The sequence below is a fragment of the Cygnus atratus genome, chromosome 26 (assembly GCF_013377495.2).
Source record: "Cygnus atratus isolate AKBS03 ecotype Queensland, Australia chromosome 26, CAtr_DNAZoo_HiC_assembly, whole genome shotgun sequence".
NCBI classification, from domain to species: domain Eukaryota; kingdom Metazoa; phylum Chordata; class Aves; order Anseriformes; family Anatidae; genus Cygnus; species Cygnus atratus.
Window position 1 is genome coordinate 4,808,499 of NC_066387.1, and position 20,244 is coordinate 4,828,742.

At 57.8% G+C, this 20,244-nt stretch overlaps 1 protein-coding gene across 1 annotated transcript; it reads left to right on the top strand.

Annotated features, from left to right (window-relative positions):
• Positions 1 to 172: 172 nt before the first annotated feature.
• ONECUT3 (one cut homeobox 3) lies at positions 173 to 20,230 on the top strand. The gene is made up of 2 exons (XM_035569698.1): positions 173 to 1,202; positions 19,938 to 20,230. Exons 1-2 carry the CDS (start codon positions 173 to 175, stop codon positions 20,228 to 20,230), a joined length of 1,323 nt encoding a protein of 440 aa, XP_035425591.1.
• Positions 20,231 to 20,244: the final 14 nt, after the last annotated feature.

The following is a 20,244-nucleotide window of genomic DNA, read 5'->3' on the forward strand; positions in this document are numbered from 1 at the left end:
GGGGGGCGGTGGAGGAGGAGGAGGAGGAGGAGGAGGTGGAGGAGGAGGAGGAGGAGGAGGAGGAGGAAGAGGAGGAGGAGGAGGAGGCGGCGGCGGCGGCGGCGGCGGCGGGGCTGGGGGAGGAAGGCAGCGAGCGAGCGGGCGAGGACAGCGGCAGAGCCCGGCGGCCACCATGGAGCTGGCGATGGAGAACCTGGGCAGCCTGCACGGCGTCCCGCACTCGCAGCCCGCCGAGCTGCTGAGCCCGGCGCACGGGCGGCAGGGCTCGCACCGCAACCTGGTGCCGCACGGCCGGCCCGCCATGGTGTCGGGCATGGCCTCCATCCTGGAGGGGGGCGACTACCGCGCCGAGCACAGCCTGGCCGCCCCGCTGCACCCCGCCATGAGCATGTCCTGCGAGTCGCCGTCCGGCATGAGCCTGAGCAGCACCTACACCACGCTGACCCCCCTGCAGCACCTGCCGCCCATCTCCACCGTGTCGGAGAAGTTCCACCACCCGCACCACCACCACCACCACCACCACCCGCACCAGCGCCTCGCCGGCAACGTGAGCGGCAGCTTCACCCTCATGCGAGACGAGCGGAGCCTCGCTTCCATGGGCAACCTCTACAGTCACTACCCCAAGGACATGCCGGCCATGGGGCAGCCCCTCTCGCCGCTCCCCAACGGGCTGGGCAGCCTGCACAACGCCCAGCAGCCGCTGGCTCCCTACGGCCCCGGCGGCCACTTGCCCAACGAGAAGATGCTCTCGCCCAACGGCTTCGACTCGCACGCCGCGATGCTGTCCCGGGGCGAGGAGCACCTGGCGCGGGGGCTGGCGGCCCCCAGCTCGGCCATGATGCCCCCGCTCAACGGGATGCACCCGCACGGCCACCCGCACGCCCAGCCCGGGAGCTCGCTCCTGGGCGAGCGGGAGCGCCAGGCCTCGGCCGCCGGCTCGCAGCCCGGAGCCTCCGGGCAGGTGGAGGAGATCAACACCAAGGAGGTGGCTCAGAGGATCACGGCCGAGCTGAAGCGCTACAGCATCCCGCAGGCGATCTTCGCGCAGAGGATCTTGTGCCGCTCGCAAGGGACCCTCTCGGACCTGCTGCGGAACCCCAAGCCCTGGAGTAAGCTCAAGTCGGGCCGGGAGACTTTCCGGAGGATGTGGAAATGGTTGCAGGAGCCGGAATTTCAGAGGATGTCGGCGCTCAGGCTCGCAGGTAGGGCACGGCGGGGGTGCGAGGGGACCGACACGCGTGGGGACCCCTCCCAGGAGCGCCCCGGGTAGCGGGGAGCCGGGTCGGGGCCGGGCCGGGGGTTACCGAGGCTTACGAAGACAAGGATGGAAATTCTCCTTATCGCAACCCCCCCCGCCCCGGGCCTGCTCCTGACAGCGGGAAACGGGAGCTCGGAGGCGGCAGGAGCCGGGTGCTCCCGGCGCTGTCCCCCGGTGGGCTGCCTCTCCCCCTGGGGGTCGTTTCCCATGCGGTCACACACGCTGCACCGGCCCCTTTCTCCCCGCGGAGAGCCACCGGTGGGACCGTGTCGCGCTTGGCACCGCCGCTGGGTCCCCGCAGCCCCGGCTGCGCTGAGGGCAGGCTCCGGTCCCTCCTCCGTTACCGGGGGCTCGCACCGGGGAAGCCGTGCTGCTGCTGGGGGGGGACGGCGAAAATCAGGGGGAGACACCCGGGGCTGCGCTCCGCTCCCCGGGGCACCGCAAGCGCTGCCCGCAGGAGAACCGCCCGGGGGGACCGGGGGCTGCCCCGTGGAGGCACCGCGGGTGCGGAGCGCACGGAGGCTCCGCGCCCCCCCCAGCCGGCGAGGCTCGTTCGGCCTCAACCCGGCGCTGGGCCGAGGGACGTGCGTTTGCTGGGGGAAGAAAAGAAAAAAAAAAATCACACACACACACACAAAAAATGCGTTTTCTGTGTGCGGGGGCTCGGAGGGGTCACGGTGTCGGTGCGCGGACGAAAGGGCAGGAGAGCTGGAGGACGTGTCGGAGCCCCCCCGCCACCCTCCCGCATCCCCGCTCCTCCGCACCGGCCCCGACAGAACCGCTCCAGGGCTCCGCGGGGCCAGGCGGGGGTGGCCGGGGGCTGCCACCACCCGGGGGGGGACATTGCGGAGATCGCAGCTCCCGGGGGGACCGGGCAGAGTCCGGCCCGCTGGGGGCTGCGCACGGCGAGGAGCCGGCCGTTATTTATGGAGGAGAGCAGCGTTCATATGTATTTAGTGTAATTCAGTTGCTCTTTAATTAGGGCAGGGTAGTGGCATCTTTTAGTTCCAGTCGATGCCCTATTGAAAAGCAGTTAATAGAATGCAAATTGTTCCTGGCTTTACAAGGTTCTGGTAAATAAAGATTTAAACACTGCCGCGATCGGCCGTTTAATGCCCCCGTTGTTCGGGCTAATTGAGCGGCGGGTGGCTGCCTCCTGGCTCGCCAAAATTTGAAATAATACCCGTGGTTGTGAGGGTGGAAATGAATCCCCGGCTCGGGGAGGCTGCGGGAGCTCCGTGCCCCTCGGCCCGGCCCGGTGCGGCGGAGGCCGGGGGAGTCGGGTTCTGCCCCCGCTTCCATCGCTCCGGTCGTCCCCGAGCTGTCGGGGGAGATTTCTTTTCCCTAAAATGGTTTTTAATTCCTTACGCCGCGCATTTCCCTGGGTCCCAGAGGCGCTTTGCGCCAAGGGACGATATTTCCGGAAATAGAAAATCCAAATTTCGTAGGGACGGGGGGTTTAATTCCCTGCTTTCTGCGAGGACAATCAAATACAACGCACCCCGCGAGGAATTCGCCTCTGCCAAACCCCGGCGACCCCGACTGGACCGGGCCGTGGCTCTCGCCCCACCGGGCCGCCCCACGGAGGATCCGCCGGCCCGGCCTCCACGCAGCCCCGGGCCTCCACGCAAGCCCGGGCCTCCCCACAAGCCCGGCCTCCCCGCGGCTCTCCCCGCTTTGTTCCCGGCTCCCGGCCCCGCTGGGGCCCGGTTTCGTTTCGTTCCCCCCCCCCCCCCCGCCCCCCGTAGCTCTCGCCCCGCGACGGGCGCTCCGGGAGGCCGGGCGGAGGCTCGGGGGACGCGGGCCTTCCTCGGGCTGGCTTTGTCCCGCCGGGAAACGAGGCCGGGGGAGGCCGCCGGGGGAGCGGGACCCCACGGCCGCCACCGACCCCGTTCCTCGACGGCGCGGCCGGGGCTCGGCCCCACGCCCACGGAAAAGGCGCTTATAGGGGAGGGGGCGCGCCGGGAGCCGGCGATCCCCAATCCTCCCCCCCCAACCCGGCCGTCCTGGGGCCGCGGCTCGATCCTGCTCGCTTCTTCCCACCCCGCCGGTGCTGGAGGTGCCGTAGGGCCGCTGCTACCGCCCGGCGAGCAGCCTGGCAGGGGCCAGCCTCGTCCCCCCGGTGCAAACACAACGGGGGGTGGGGGGGTGGGGGGGGTCCAACCGGGGGGCCCGGGCCGTTCGCCGTGTTCAGGAGCCCACCCGCTGTATTAGTCCGAGGCAGTAAATCGCGGATCGATAAACACGCCGGGCCCCTCGAAATGGCAATTGCTGCTTTTCTCCTTTTTCCACTCCAATTCCCCCTCTCGCCGCCCCGTGCGCAGATGAACCATTAATTATTCAGCCGGGGCCCGGGCAGAGCCGCAGCGGGGGTGGGGGGTGGGAGGTGGGGGGCTGCGCCCCCAACGGCCCCGCATCGCTCCCTCCGGTGCCGGGGGGGCTGTGGCTCCGCTCCCCCTGGGGGCTCCCCGAAATAGGGGTGCCCCACGGGGAAGCATCTGGGCAGCAGCTGGCGGTGCCCGTCCCGTCCCCTCGGGCCATCCATCTCGGCCACCCGCTGTCACCGTCGCATTGTGTCCCGTCCCACCCCCCGGTCCATACGCAGCTCTGCAAACTTCGTGACCCCCCCCCACCCCCCACCCACCCGTGATCCTCGGGGAGCGAAGGAGGCCCCACGGCTCCGTGCAAGGAAGTGGCTCCGTTCTCGTGGGTTCAGCTGGGTCCCCGCGTGTCCGCGGAGGGCAGTGGGAATCCCCCCACCACGCGTCTCCGTGGGCGCTCTCCCATCCTCGCATGCTGACAGCCGGTGGGTGCCCTCCCACCCTGTGTGCCCGTGGGTGCCCTGTAGGAGCCCCCGCTCCTGCACACCCGCGTGTTGGACACCCCGTCCCCGCCACGGGTTTATTCCTGCACGCAGGATTAGGGAATCCTCCCGTGGTTAGCACCTGGGAGAGCCAAGACCTCGTTGTGGCCCTTTAGCTCCGTGTCCATTTGTGCTAAACTCGGCCAGAAACCATCGGCCCGTGGTTTTCGCCTTGCCCCGCGGGAACGCAGGAACACGCGTGAAATTCGGCCGCTCGCCCCAGGGCTTTGAGCCGCGGCTGGGATTCGAGGCCGGCCGAGAGCAGCCGGGGTCGCCCGGCCCGGTGGCAGCGCGGTCCCGAGTGGGTCCCCAGCACGGCCCCTCCCGGCCCAAACGCCCCCGGTTGTGCTGCCACGGGGGGGCCGGGACGGAGCTGCCGCTCGCTGCGGGCCGGGAGCTTCGCTGAGCGCTGTCCGGACGCGTTTTCGTTTTCGTCTTTTGCTTCTATGTTTCTTTCCCTCTCCCTTTGCCATTTTTTTAAATTTCTTGTCCCTTCATTTTTGTTTAATTTTCTTTTTCTTCTCTTTTTTTTTGTTTACGTTTTGTTTTCGTTTTTTCATTTCTTCTACTTTTCGTTTTCTATTTTTTTTTCCTTTCCTTTCCTTTCCTTTCCTTTCCTTTCCTTTCCTTTCCTTTCCTTTCCTTTCCTTTCCTTTCCTTTCCTTTCCTTTCCTTTCCTTTCCTTTCCTTTCCTTTCCTTTCCTTTCCTTTCCTTTCCTTTCCTTTCCTTTCCTTTCCTTTCCTTTCCTTTCCTTTCCTTTCCTTTCCTTTCCTTTCCTTTCCTTTCCTTTCCTTTCCTTTCCTTTCCCTTCCCTTCCCTTCCCTTCCCTTCCCTTCCCTTTCCTTTCCCTTCCCTCTTTTCTTTTCTTTTCTTTTCTTTTCTTTTCTTTTCTTTTCTTTTCTTTTCTTTTCTTTTCTTTTCTTTTCTTTTCTTTTCTTTCCTGCTTTCTCACCTGCTCTCCCTGACCGATCCTCCGTCACTACCCGACCGGGTGTCGCTATTCAAAAAACTAAGAGCACCCCGACAAACGAAAACCCCGAAGGCATCAGCGCGGGGCTGTGCCAAAGCAAAGGGCCAGCAAATGCCCGAGAGCTTTGGCAACACCGATAATTAATGCCGCTAATTAATACCGCGAGCTAGCACTCCGAATCGCCAGCACAAGGGACAGGAACACGCTGCGGAAAACCTGGGGGAATAGGGGAACATCGGGCGAGTTTTGTTTCAATTTCAGCTTCACTCCAACGACTTCGGCCCAACCGCGGCGCCCCCGCGGCAGCGGCCCCGGGCAGGGAGCGCGGAGCCCTCCCAGGGGTGCCGGGAAGAAGCCCCCCGGCAGCGGGGCGCCTCCGTGGCACCGGAGCGATTTGTTTCGCTGCTGTAAAACGGGGGAAAACGGCTGTGAAGGGCTGCAGCCGGGCCGATCCGCAACTTCCACCCCGGCAAGGGGCCGAACACCCGCTTATAAAAAAAGAAAGAAGAAAAAGGAGGAGAAGAAGAAGAAGAAGAAAAAGAAGAAGAAGAGGAAGAAAAGGAAGAAAAAGAAGAAGGAAAAGAAGAAAGAAGAAAGAAAAAAGAAAGAAAAAGAAAGAAAAAAGAGATGGAGAAGGAGAAGAAAAATAAGAAGTAGAAGAAGAAAAAGGAGAAGAAGAAGAAGAAAAAGAAGAAAAGAAGAAGGAGAAGGAGGAGAAAGAGACGAAGATGATGAAGAAGAAATAGAAAAAAATAAAATGAAAAAGAAAAGGAAAAAAAGAAAAAGAAAAAGAAAAAGAAAAAGAAAGAAAAAGAAAAAGAAAAAGAAAAAGAAAAAGAAAAAGAAAAAGAAAAGAAAAAGAAAAAGAAAAAAAATAAAAGGAAAGAGGAAAAGAAAACGAAAGGAAAGCAAAAGAAAGTAAGAAGGGGAGAAATCCATTTCCCCCAGGGAAACCCCTCTTTTAGCGTTATTTATTCTTATTTTCACTTGGGAGTTCAGGCGCTAATAACAGCACCTTCCCTCCGCCGGCGCGGAGCCGCCCGCCGGGACCAGCCGGGACCGGCGCCTCCAGCTCCGCGGGGGCGGCCGCTGCGCGCCTCGTACCGCACCGCCCCGCGCCTCGCATCCCGCACCGCGCCCCGCATCCCGCACCGCGCCCCACATCCCGCACCGCGCCCCGCATCCCGCACCGCCCCGCACGGCGCCGCACCGCGCCCCGCACCGCGCCGCCTCCCTTATCAGCGCGCCGGGGCCGCCTCGCTCCGCCCGCAGCTATTTTTCTGTTTGCTCCTAATCTGCGCGTCAGAAGGGGCCAATAAACCTCCCGTCGGTTAAATATTAAATCTGCCTTCTCCCCCCCTTCCCCATGAGGAAATGGGCTCCCCGCTCCGCCGGGGGCAGCTGCGCACCCCAACCGCCGGACCCCTACCCCCCCAGCACCACCCCGCACCCCAACCCCAAAATCCCTCAGCCCCGCCGGGCTCCTCTCAGCCTTGCCCTGGGGGGGGGGGCCCAAAGCCGAGCCCCAGCCCTCAGCTTTGCATGCAGCCACCTCTCGGCTGTCATTTTTTTGGGGGGTGCCCATCTGGGGTGGATTTTTGTTTTTTTTTTCTGGGCGTACGAGGCGGGGGTGATTTTTTTTTTTCCTCTGTCCTGTCAATCGCCACTGAAACCATAAGGGAGAGATAACAGAGAAGAGAAAACTCTCGCAGTGACCTTTGAATCAATTTGAAAAACCTCATTTAACTGATAAGTCTTGAAAGGCCCAGAACTAATTTGAAAATACATCTATTAAAATCTCATTGCCGCTGCCTGAGAGCTGCTGGGCAGGGTGTGCAAGGCAGACTTCCTGGGGTCGGGGGAGCCGGGAGAGCAGGTTTAAACCCTGGTCAACAAAGAGATTGCAGCGCTGCCTGCAAAATGATGGGGCTTAAACCAGGAGAGAAAATAAGAATATTAAAAGAGAATTCATCTTTCTTCCCCTGCTGGTGGGGAAAGGGGAGATTTACAGCATTTTCCTGCCATAACCAGGCGCAGAGTCTGGGATTGCAGACAGAATATTGGATTTTTTTTTTCCTCCAGAAAACAAATCCAATATTTTCTCATTCTGCTCAGTTGCAGGGCCGGGCAGCTTGCGCCATGGAGAGGGGAGCCGTTGCCTCCGGAGAGGCTGGGGCCACCGCGGGGGCTCTGCCACACACCCACCCTGGGAGCTTCTGTGCGGGTTCCTGAGCAAATAACGAAATGGGGACAAAACGTGGGTCTGGGGCTTGTGGGACCTGGACAGGCCTGAGCAGCGGCAGATTTCTGGGCGGCTCAGTCCCTGAGCTGCCAGGGTGGGAATCCCTCAAGCCACCGCGCTGCTCCCAGGCTGGGATGCTGCAAATCGCAGGCCTGAAGTTGCAGGCAGTTCGCAATCTGTGCTTGGTTTTTAAGCACCCAGTGAACAAAGCGGAGAAAGGGGACGGATGGTTGGAGATGGGAGAAGACCAGCAGCAGAGCCCAGGCTCCCTTCTCCTGCTCTGGAATTGTCTCCATCCCCTCTGCACGTACTGGGCATGGCACCTTGCCTCTGCCAGCAACCCTGCAGCAACACCTGGGTGTACAGGAACCAAAAATCCTGCACAGAACCACCCCCCCCGGGCACCTGAATCTCCCCACGCAATCTTTGCACAGCACCAGTGAGGCCATTGCCTTGCGACGCGAACAAAAAAATAAGAGGAAATTTTTAAAAATCCAACCAAAAGGGCTGGGGCTTTCCAGATCCCCACAAATTCGGGACACAACTTGTCCCTCCCATCCAGGCTTTGGGGTGCAGTTTTGGGGTTGGCTGTGTTTCCCACAGGTGCTACAGCAGGAGCACCCCAGCCGGGTGCGGTATTTAGGGGAGAAGTTTCCCACCATGCTGCCTAATTCCCCGAGGATTTTCAGCATGCAGCCCTCCACCCTGGAATGCTGTGGAAGGCTTTGATCTGTCCTAGCCCCAGCTCCACGCGTGCACGTGGCTCAGCCCCAGCTCCCTTTTTGGAGCTGAGCTGCCACAAGTGAGGTACGAGCCCGTGGCTCAGCATCGAAATAAGGATGTTTGAATTCCAATCAATCCAGGATGTGCTTTTGGCTGTTGCCTTCTACCTGCACAGCATGAAAGGCAGTGGAGGGGGGCTGGGGTCAGCCTCTGCCTTCAAACACTGCTCAAAAAGGGAGCAAAAAAAAAAAAAAAACCCTCCTGCAGACCATCTGTCTGCAGCCGAAAGCAAAGCTGGGTGGGTGCAATTGGCAAACAGGCGACTGGCAAGCAGCGCAGGGCTGCAGCGGGGCAGACGGGGAGCAGCGAGCCGGCGGCACGTTTCAGCCGCCACCGCCTGCGAGTGAATTTATTAATGGCTCCTCCGTGCAGGACTGTGGCAAGCGAGTGGCAAGATTTGCTGATTAAACGGAAATTCAAAATCTCGTTAATACCTCAAATGATATAGATCATCTCCAGCAAGATTTAAACCCAGGAAGGGGCGGACAGGCAAAATGGATGATGGATTTTAGAACATTTTGGGGGTTGTTACGGAATAGCGAAACAAAAAGCAACCTGGATTGTCTTGTGTTGAAAAGAGGGGACACTGAATGTTTTAAAAAGATGGGGCTTCCACTGAAATATAGACTTTTTTTAAAAAAGTATTAAAAAAATGCATATTTACACGGACATGGTTAGGATTTCAGGAATTACATTGTTATCTATCTTAAGTTATATGTTCAGTTAGGGGTATGCACTATAGCTCTTTTAAGCACTGGTGGCTTTTGGAGTGCAAGAGAGGTCCAGAAATCATTTAAAACAGGTTCAGTGCAGTTCAATGCATTTTGCAGGCAGCAAAATTAAGGCCTGGAGTGGTTTGCTTGGCTTCGGTCAAGCAGCTGCAATGGGGCCAACGATGCTGCACCGCAAGAGCACGTACAGCAACCTCTGTCCATGTCAGCTGCGACAGGCGAGACGTGGGCAGGGATGCTGCAGGGATGCTTCTGTTCCCCTTTCCCTGCGGGTACCACTTTTTGTCCCATTACTTGGGGATCAGTGCTTGTCCTTTCCTTCACCTTCTTGTCCCCCGGGTTTAGCTTAAAAGCTCTGCCCTGCAGGACCACACTGCCCCGACCAAACCGTGCCCTTATTTCCTCCAGCATCTCTTGTGTAGAATATAGTGTCCCTGTGAATTTGGGGTGGGGGGGAATTGCTGACCTCGGGGAAGCAGGGGTGCCCCACTGATCCCTGCTCAGGAACCTAAGGAGTGGCTCGAGCCTTTAGAAAGCACAAGGAGAGACCTGGACCCGCCATCCTGGCTTTGCTCTGAACCTCTGTGGTCATTGCTCTTTATTTTCTCCACCAAAACCTGAGGCAAACACACACGTACAGAAATCACCAAGACCCCCACCCTCTGGGGTCTTTGTGTCCCCTGGGGCTCAGCACGGTTCCATGGAAGATGGAGCCAGAAAATCCCCGCGCAGGAGAAACCAGCGCTGGCTGTGCGAAGGGACTCACCGGGCCTCGCTGTGGGTTCCTTGCTTGCAGACGGGCAAGAAAAAACATGAATGATAAAATATTGGGGGAGGAGGGAAGGAAGGAAAAGCAAATTGCAACCTCTTGTGTTGCTTATGGCACAGGCAGGGCTAACCCCCTCTCATTATGGGTGCTCCAAATGCAGCGCTGCCAGGGGAGCACGGAGAGCAGGGGCAGGGAGAAGCGGCCACTCAGCCCCATCCAGGCAGGAGAACTGAGGTCTCCTGGTATGGGTGTCAGCATAGGGAGCCCTAAAATCTGGGGCCAGCGGGCTCGGCTTCGGTCCCTGTGCCCCACATGCAGTGCCACAATGTGGCCGAAGGGATGTGAGGGGTGGCTTTGCCATGGGTTGGCTCTTCAAGCATCCATACTTCCCTCCCAGCTCACCCCGTGCCTCAGTTTCCCTTCATGTACAGTGGGGATGACAACACTTTCACAGAGTATATCAAGTAAGCGGTGCCGGGTTACTAAAGCCGATGAACTCTGCGATGTTTTGTAAAAGGCCAGGTCTTTAAGCAGGAAGATTAGCTCCAGAGAGCGATGCCCCTTTGTGGGAAGTCATGCTACCCGTGGCTGATAAAGAGCAGGTAATGAGCAAACTCTCTCCATTAGGGATAAAATTGCAAATGTATTCGGAGCTGCTGACGGGTGATGGTATCAGGGGCTGACAGAGATATCAACGCGTCTGCCTCTGCAGCCGGCAAAGGCTGCTCCCATTACAGAGCTTTGAAGAGCATGAGCAACACCGGAGCGCAGCCTGTCCCGGGGATGGGGACAGTGTGCCGTGCCAGCCCAGTGCCCACGGGCACACGTCTTGGCCATGCTGGTGGTATGCGTAATTTTTGCAGCAATCTGCCCGTACTCTTTATTTTGTACCATCTGTTATTTGGCCTGCACACGACATCCACACAGCGAAATTACAGCCCTTGATGTTGGGATTCAGGATGGATCTCCGTGGGGTTTGGTGCGCTGGTTGTTGGTGGACGGAGCAGTGGGATCAAGGGCAGCATTGGCCCCAGTCTGGCTCTAAAAAGTGATGGAGCTGGTGCTGTGGGAGTTTGTGCTTCCAGAGCCTCTGGGATGGAGGGGTCCCCACCCAACCATTCCCCAAACTGCAAGGAGAAGGAGCAGGACGTTTGGCATCGTGCTGCTTTTTTTCCGAGTTACCCTCCTGCATGGGCAGAGAGATTCAAGATTTCAGTAAAAGGCCTCTGAAAATAGATCCATGGATCAATGCCTGAGAACTTTAGTTCTTTTGGGTGGGTGGGGGACAAATTTCACGTGTTTGGTGACATTTCTGATGTGAAAGTGTCCACTGAGTTCTCCCATGGCTGCAATGCTCCAGCTCAGTGAAACCCAGGCACCTCCACCAATTCTGGTCTGGATTCTGCCCCGGACACCCGCAATATCCCAACCCAATGACAAATGCATCAACTCCAATGTTTTACTGGAACTCCAGGAAAATTTGTCTCTCCAAACACAGAGGTTTGCCAACATTGGTGTTTGTGGGAGAGCTCTGTACAAGCACCGGTACCGATGTGCAAGGCAGCCAGGAGTGGGTCTGTGCCTGATTTGGGGTGTTTTAGTAGCTTTCTGTCAGGTGTTTATGTTTAGGGGCTTGCTTGTATCACATCTGCCTTGCAGCTGGTCAAGATTTTGGATGGTTCACAAATGGGGCAAAAAATGCCAAGTCAAAAATTGCCAATGCATGCTGTTTACATCAGATTGCTTGCACATAAAGAGAAAAAAGGGAAATTGAAAAAAGTCACCCAAAATCAGTACTCTCATTCAGAATAATGCTGATGTCAAAACGTCTTTCTTTAGCCTAAGAAAATTTGAAAGCGTCTCCAAAACTGAAACAACCTTTTCCACCCCAAACCGATCGTTCCCAGCAATGCAGCTGGCTTCAAGGCTTTAAGAAATAAATGGGTGATTCTTTTTCTCTCTTTTCTTTTTGGAGCCATCCCCGAATGAGGGGTGATGCAGGTGTGTGGGCAGGAAGGATGAGCGCTGTGCCCGTGTGTGTGTACCCATACAGGACAGTTACTCGCAGATGGTGATTTCTTTGAGCTGGATGTTTTTCTGCATGCTTAGGACCAAAGCCAGGGCCATTTCCAGCACCCAGGATCTTTTCGAGTTGTGTTTTCCATAGGGCTTGTGCATTCTCTTTGGAGACGTCTTTATCTCACGCTGGTGCTTCCGGCTATGCCAAGCATCAGCAACGGTCTGGGCGACCCAGTGGAATCTAGTGTCCGTGGTGGGGCAACTGGGGGGGCAGGATCTGGCCCCAGCTACCACCCCCCTCTGCAGGAACCCCAGCTGTTATTTAACCTGCCTCCGTAAAAATGGGAGAAAAGACAGGAGGGAGAACAGTGGTGGAAAACCAGTGAAAACAAAGAGCACTGCTGGGCTGCATGCAGCTGAACCTTCAGTAGAGCCGCAACACCCTCCAGTGATTGCTCTCCTTTCAGTCCTTTTTCTCTTCTTTTTCCTTTTATTCCTTTCCCTATTGCTTTTCCTTTCCTTTCCCTATTGCCTTTCCTTTCCTTTCCCTATTGCCTTTCCCTATTGCCTTTCCCTATTGCCTTTCCTTTCCTTTCCTTTCCCTTCCCTTCCCTTCCCTTCCCTTCCCTTTCCTTTCCTTTCCTTTCCTTTCCTTTCCTTTCCTTTCCTTTCCTTTCCTTTCCTTTCCTTTCCTTTCCTTTCCTTTCCTTTCCTTTCCTTTCCTTTCCTTTCCTTTCCTTTCCTTTCCTTTCCTTTCCTTTCCTTTCCTTTCCTTTCCTTTCCTTTCCTTTCCTTTCCTTTCCTTTCCTTTCCTTTCCTCCCCCCCCCCACCTTTTTTTTCCTTTTCTTCCCCCTTCCTTTTTTTTCCCTTTTCTTCCCCCTTTCTTCCTTGGAACATTTTTCCCCAAACAGAACCTTTTCCAGAACACAACTACACTTACTAAGGAGACAACCTCCTCTGACCACACCACAGACATCCAGCCACACTCCCCCAGCCACGGTGCTGTGCCCCCAGCTCTCGGGGGTGTCCCCAGACTGGCAGCGCCACTCCTGCACCCACAGACCTACTAAAGACCCCCCAAGCCCCTTCATGCCACCTCCCTCCTTGCAGACCCCAGGGCCAGCACCCAGCCAGGCACGTCGCCATCAAACTGATGTGCCAGCAATATCCGACGCGGAGTTAAAGCCACTCGTGGGAGTTTCAATAAAATCGACTGGGCAGGATCAATGCTCTGCACCAGCTCCTCCCGGCCTCTCCCCGGCACACGGCGCAGGGCCGGAAAACATCCAGGGCTGTGAAATGCGGGAGGGGGCCGGGCAGGGACCTGATTACAAATCCATCCCATGCTTGCCATGATTAATTGCTTCGTTACCAGAAGCAGCAGCTCCACGCAGGGGTCATCTTTAAAGGCAACGGCGGGGCGGAAGTTTCCTTCTGTGCTCCCGATCCCAGCGACGGGAGCTGGGAGCCCCCTGCCCACCTCAGCCGGGCCGAGGGCGAGCCCTCAGCACACTCTGGGGCCATGTTCAGCACTGTCTCCCCCACTAGCTCTGTTGGTTGTTGGAGCCAGCGCCTCCCCAGCCACTCGGGAGCCACCTCCTGAGGCCGGGGAGGGATCCCTGAGCCCCACCCAGCTCGTGACCACAGGGCGATGGTGAGCCACGTGCCTCTAAGCCGGCACGGCGAGGGCAGGGTGCGGCCCCAGGCCGCCTGGGGCCTGGCTCATGGATCCCTGCTGGGTGCGTTGGGTCTCCATCTTAGGGGATGGACTGAGCGGCTGTGGGGCAGCCGTGGGGCAGTGTATGCAGCAACAATGGGGCAGCTGTGGGGCCGTGTATGAAGTGACATTGGGGCAGCCATGAGGCAGTGTGTAGAGTGACTCTGGGACGGCCGTGGGGCTGTGTATGCAGCATATACAGTAACTTTGGGGCAGCCATGGGGCAGTGTATGGAGTGACGTTGGGGCAGCTGTGGGGCAGTCTATGCCGGGTACACAGTAACTCTGAGGCAGCCGCGGGGCAGCCATGGGCCTGGTGCAGGCTCCTCGCCCCACAGAGCCGCCTCGCCACCAGCTGCCATGCCAGCGCCTCCCGGGTCTGGGTGACCACTTCCCCCCCCCGAGATACGAATGGACCGCCCCAGCCACCGCCCACCAGGGGCGGTGGGAACGGCCCATCTCGCCGAGCAGGGGGGCACTGGGGACGCCCCAGCCCCTCGGCGGCAGGGGGCGGCCGCCACGCGCCATTGGTCAACGGTAGGGGGCGTGTCCAGCCGTGGCCCCGCCCCGCGGCGGGAGTGCCGCTGTCCATCCGCGGGGGGGCGCCAGCGCGGCGGGGACGGCCCATCGCGGCTGCGGCGGGGGGAAGGGGAGGGGCGGCGAGGGGCGGGCCGAACCATTCCGTGCTGCGGGGGAGGGCACGGGGCGCACCGGGCGGCACCGCGGCCCCAAAATGGCGGCGGGGCCCTGCTGCGGGGAGGGTCCCGGGATTCGACGGCGGCCGAGACCTGGGGGGTCCTGCCCCGGCCCGGCCGTGCCCAGCGGTCCCAGCCCCGGTGGGGCAAAGCCCCGGTGCCCAGGTCTGAGGGCTGCAGGCTCTGTGGTTGCACAGTGCTGCAGAAAAGCAGCTGCCATTTGAGAGCTGCCTCAGCCGAATGCTGCAGGAGCTTCCCACCTGATACAGCCGCTGGGGGTTTAGTCAGGAAATGCAGAAAACACAAGGAAATGCAGAAACGCGTGTTTTTTTCCCCCTTCTCCTCTCTCCCACGAGGCGACGAGCTGCCCTGCCGCTGCCGTGGCCGGTGGCGATGCCGGTGTCACCCGGCCTGACCTGACCGCAGCACTTCATTAGCGCCAATTTGCGCCGTCACGCTAAGTGGCGGTGACCGGGGAGCAGAGACGGGAGCGCGGAGCGTGGCCCTGCTGCCGGGCACCCTCACCCAGCCCTGCTGGCTCCCCGTCACACAGTGGAGTGAAAAGCACAACAGAGATGCTGTTAGCAGCCAAACCTGGTTTTCTAGGCAGCTAAAACTTGTTTCTTCCTGTGCCCAGGAAAGGGGGCAGACACAGCCCAGGGCTGGCAGGGCCGGAGGAGGTTGCGTGGAAAGGCCAAGGATAAAACACGGCAAACACTGCGGGATGGTGACAAACACACCTGGAGCTGCTGCAGCTTGTTGTTCGTGTCCCCTCACACATGCTCAGCCCAAACTCGTTAGCTCCAGGATTGGAAAAGCTGAAAATACCCTGCCATTTAAATACAGACAGTGCTTAGAAAGTACAGGAGAGTCAAAAGGTGTTCCGCGGGGCTGGCATCGCCACTCTGCTTTGCTAGCTATGGATCAGGAGGAGCTGTGTGTCGGTGCGACGTGGCTGTGCGGTCTCCACCAGCCTCTGCAGCTCCCAGCCCAAGTGAAGGGCTGAGGATTTGTTCCTTTGCTTCCAGTCCCTTCCGTCCGACTGCCAACCTACATGGCTCTAAAAGCTGTTGGGGACTCAGCTGGGGACACCAGTGCAGGTGGCTGGTGATGCCTCACAGCACCATGCATGTCCATTGGAGCCGCTTGTTGGCACGAGTTGCCAAAATCCTTCACAAGGGAAGGGAAATACACCCAGCAACACACACGCGAGCACTTCATCTCATCTCATCTCCTAATCCGCAGCGTTCAGAGGAAGATTTAATTTGCTGGGCTCGAGGAAGCGCTCACCCTGCAGCATGCTGGCTGCATACCAATGACCAGGGGCTCTCCCCAGCTGCGGGAATCATCCTCCGGCAGCTCCTGGGGACACCCAGGGAGAAGCCAAAGCCTGAGGGGCTGCAGAGGGGCAGCACACAGGAGGCTCTGCACCAGTGGTTGTGTGAACGCTTAACACTGAAGAAGACCAAATTTCCGCTGGGGAATCCTATTTGTGACAAATCTCCTTGGGCTTCTTTCCTACACCATAAAGAAAAGTCAAACAAACCTCTTGCAGTCACTAAATCACCCCAGCTCTGAGCGTCCTGGCCAGCCCAGCTGTGGACCAAGGGGTTCCTCTTTTGCAGATGAAGCCCCCTGGGCATTGTCCCAGACTTTGCTCCAGATTTGGGGTGCAGATGCCATGATGTTGATTCTGCTCAGGATAAGCCAGGGCTCATCCCAGTTTGCTCATAGCCACAGACATCAAAACCTGGAACTGAGACAGCCCAGGGGCTATAGCGTTCTCCACTGGAGCCCCCAAATGCTCCTCTGCCCCTTCACACTGCTGCAAGCCGATTTGACAGGGAGAACAGAGAAAAGCTGGTGTTTTTTTCCCCCTAACCTCGCTTACAGCCAGCATGCTGGCTCTGAAAGCCCCTGGCTGTCTTTTGTGATTTCAACAAATCACCAGCACTTAAGCAAAGTGGGCAGAAAATTACAGGTTGTATTGCAAGTGAATGGAGAGGGAGAGCACGCTGGGGCTGAGAAAACAGAGGTTTGCGGGTATAATAGAGAAACCAGTGTCTGGCAGGCTGCGGAAGCCTACAAAGCCATCAGGTATTAGTTAAATGCTTCGCGGAGTTCATGCTGCGAGGCATAATCGCAGCTTCTGAACAGCAGCCATTTGATTGTCTCTATTATGTCCCTTTAGAAATGATTTGGGAGATATTTTGCTTCGAGCTGTCAAGGTTAAGTCAAGGAAAGCGCTGTCCCTCTGACATGTCTCCAAGGAGGCAGAAACCCTCGGCAGAAGTCTTCGGGGAAAGTGGGTGGGATGCCGCTGCTCTCAGAGGTCTTTCCTCATGCTTCTCCCTCTGAGCTTGCTCCTTGACTGTTCTCCCTGTGTTTTTTCTGCTGCCAGATGAACTGTCTTGGGGATGAAATACCGGTTGGATTGCATGCCTAGTGTCCTCAAGGAAGGGTGTTCGTGCAATCGCCTTGTCCAAATGCATCTGTCATTCCCTCCTTGTAACTCCTGCACTTGTTGGCTGCTTGCAGCCAAGCCTGGCTGAGCTGTTGAGGTCTCAGAGGTGCACATGTTCAGTGAGCCGGGAGGAGAGAAGGAGAGGAGAGGAAGGCCTCCGCGGTGGGGATGGGTGGGCTCAGCCCCACACTGCCCACCTCTGCGCTATGGGGAGCTCTGGTCCTTTTCCCCCAGCATCAGTCCTGGTACTGGGGACTAGCCGGGGAACAGACTCTGTGCTTTGGGCATTTGCTAAATAAATATCTCAGAGGCAGGCATGGAAGCTGTCCCCAAGGACTGGGGTCAGACCCAGAGATCCCAGAGGGACAGGAAGGAGAATATCATTAAGCCAAGGATGAGTGATTTGGAGTTCAGGACTTAGGGGAAAAAAAAAAAAAAAGGATTCAGAAGCACAAAAAACTGCTCCATGCTGGCCTGGGTGAGAGTCCAAGCCATGCCCCGCTGTCCCGTCCCCACTGCCTTTGGGGATGCCGCAGCCACACTGAGGGGGGGGAGCAGAAGGACCCTCCGCGGGGGGGTAGTGGCTGTAAATAGATCTGACCAGCGTCACTATCGATTTCTGCTGTGCGGAGCTGTAATTAGATGGAGCTGGGGAGGGGGGTGCTGGGCTGCGTCAGCAGGAAAATAAATTAATAAATAAACAAACGAGCACAGGAAACACAGGATGCATCCACCACCGCATCGCAGGCCAAAAATAAGGAGGAGATGGGGGGGTGCATAGCAGGGCATCACCTCTGTCCGTGCAATGCTCAGCACCAGTCTTAGTGCTGGGTCATGGTTTGGCCAGCAAGACCCTGATGGTCAGTGTTTGCCTCAGAGCTGTGGATTACTAATGGGCAACTGGTTTGTGATAATTATTTGTAATAACTGAAGCAGGGGGTGAGAAATGTGGGTTTGCAAAGCCAAAATATTGGGTGATGGGCTGGCAGTCCAGAACCACTGGTGGGAACGGGTGCTGCTGGGCAGGGCAGCCTGGATGCTGGGGGCTTTACTGGGATCGCAGCAGGCAATTCGCGTGGGGGCATGTCTATATTTACACACACACACACACACCGATATGCACCAGCTGTATGTATGCTGTATGTGCCATCCATGCGGAGCAAAAGGGGTGGGTGCAGGGTGCCCACCCACGCTGCCGGCACGGGGCCAGCACCCAGCATGCCGGGGGGACACCGGGGGACACCGGGAGGGCACGCAGCGGTGGGGGGCGCAGGGTCCATCAGGGAGAGGACGTGCTGCTCCGAGTGTGCACGCACCAGGGCGGGGAGACTTTCTCCATTTGTTTTTGGGTGGGCATTTGGGTGGGCATCTTTTTTTATTTTTAATTCATGTCTGAAAAAAAAAAAAAGTCAAATTTTCTATAAAGGCTTTTTTTTGTTTGTTCTTTTTGCAAGCATCTGATGGTCATAGGGTAGGTTTCCACTCAACCCTTCTCTGCTGGCTGTTTGAGTATGGTACCCCTGGGACAGGCTGCACCAGGGCTGGGACTGTCCCTCGTCCCTGCGGATGCTGGTTTGCAGCCTCTGGACTTGGGGCATTTTGCAAACCCTGCTGGGGGAGGAGGAAGGGAGGGGGAGGAAGGCTCTAAGGCTCTCTGCTTTACCAGGGACAGCTGATTTTGACTGAGTGCCCACTGAGGACCGAGCCCAGCAGCCAGGGAAAGGAGGTTAAATGTGTTGGGTGAATTACCTGCTTTGCTGAGCACAAGGCCTCCCCAGCTTTGGGTGGAACAGGGGGAAATCATCCTTCTCTGTGAGCTCAAGGTGGTGCAAAGAGGACCTGTAGAGCAGGCCAGCTGCAGAAAAAAAATCAAAGAGAGACCTTGCTCATTCTCTAGCTAGGAAGAAGTGACTTCCAGCACCCTCCTATTACTCCGAGGCTGCATGGCTCCCTGATGTTTTACCCAGGCTGGCAGGGGAGGTGCGTCTGTAGAGCAGGCAGGTGGTCACCCCAAGGCAATAACCAGCTGTAGACCCGCAGTGCTGCCCCATCGCTGCCTTCAGCCCTGGCTTCTGGCCCCTCCAAGGTGTGCAGCAGCTCAGTGAGGCTCCTGGAGGTGCCTGCAAGTGGAGAGCTGTCATCCAGCCACCTCCCAACAGAAAACGCCTCAAAGTTCCCTGCCTGCACAATCCTTTGGAAGAGCCAAACCAAGAAACCCACAAAAAAAATGAAAACTGGGGCAAGGGTGGGACTTCCCTCAGAAAGTCTTTACATCACATTTTCCTGGCTCTCTTGTGAGCTTCCCAGGAAGAAACAGCATGTGCCCAGCCTTGCCCAGGTCCTGCCCCAGCCAGGTCCCTGGGCACCCTGATGTCACCCTGAGGCTCAGCACAGCTTTGCGGTGGACCTGCTTTGAGTGGGGACAGTAACCTCCACCAGCCTCAGTTATTCTGTAACTTTCTAGAAAAATATCATAACAAAGGGCACTTTTTCTCCCCATTCCCACTAACCGTGTGCCTGATATTCCTGCAGCTAACATTCACGTATTTACCAAAATCTGCGTGCTGACCTCCCTCTGTTCCTCGCACTCCATGTGGTGGTGTCAGAGGGGCTTTCCTGGCCCCAGCTGCATGTGCCACCCACAGCCCCTCTGGCCTGACCTACCACAAAAGACAATAAGCAGGGAAGGCTTTTAATTAGGTGCAGGCTCAACCTGATGCTCGTGCCAACAGAGCTGGTCATGAAGCCACGCAGGGAGCCTCAATATCCTGGAGCTGCAGGCGGCTCAGGCTCTTCTTCAGCCTCTGGAGGCAGGAAAACCCTTTCCAGAGCGGTTGCAAATGAGACCGACCATTCAGCCCATGCCATGAGACGTCAGCTGCAGCCCGGCCAGTCCCCACTGTCCCCATCCCTGGCTGTTCCCCATGTTTTGGAGCTGGCAGCTGGACGTGACGGCCAAGAGATGGTCCCTGAGGCCTCCGGCGAGATCTGCAGAGACGATGAGGAGGCAATGGAGACTGGAGTGCAGCAAGGGAGGGAGGCTGATGGATAATCCCCATAATCTGGGGATGGAGCAGGTCCCTGTAGCCAGGCTGTGGGAGCAGAGGCAGCCCAGTCCTCAGTCTCTTGACCCATGGTCAGCAGCAGATGCTGAGACTTGGGTTTTTCCTGGGTGGCCAGAGGTGCTGGGCTTCTCACAGGCTTTGCTCACGCTGGTGCTGCAAGGGGCTCTTGTCCCACCCCAGCAGATGCTTGGGAGGCCCAGGGAGGAAGAGGAGGGAGGCAGCCAAGGGAGTGGTGGGCAAAAAAGCCAGCAGGTGCCCTGGAGGGAAGGGCCTGGTTTTGGGAGGCAGCCAGGCAGCCTGCCAGTGGGCCAGGGTGGTCAGCACCAATTAATGGCCCTGTTCTCTCTTTTGAACATCTAGCTTGCAAACGCAAAGAGCAAGAGCAGCAGAAAGACAGGAGCCTGCAGCCCAAGAAGCAGCGGCTGGTCTTCACGGACCTCCAGCGCCGCACCCTGATCGCCATCTTCAAGGAGAACAAGCGCCCGTCCAAGGAGATGCAGATGACCATCTCGCAGCAGCTGGGCTTGGAGCTCAACACTGTCAGCAATTTCTTCATGAATGCCCGCCGGCGGTGTATGAACCGCTGGCAGGAGGAGCCAGGCACCAACCCTGGAGTCCCCTCTTCTTCTACAAGCACTTTCTCCAAAGCATGATGTCCCCCAGCCCT

Bases quoted from the DNA above. Each gene is read 5' to 3' on its own strand.
- ONECUT3 (XM_035569698.1), top strand. From the start codon at position 173: ATGGAGCTGGCGATGGAGAACCTGGGCAGCCTGCACGGCGTCCCGCAC. The intron at 1,203-19,937 runs GTAGGGCACGGC...TTGAACATCTAG, and splicing joins GTCGGCGCTCAGGCTCGCAG to CTTGCAAACGCAAAGAGCAA.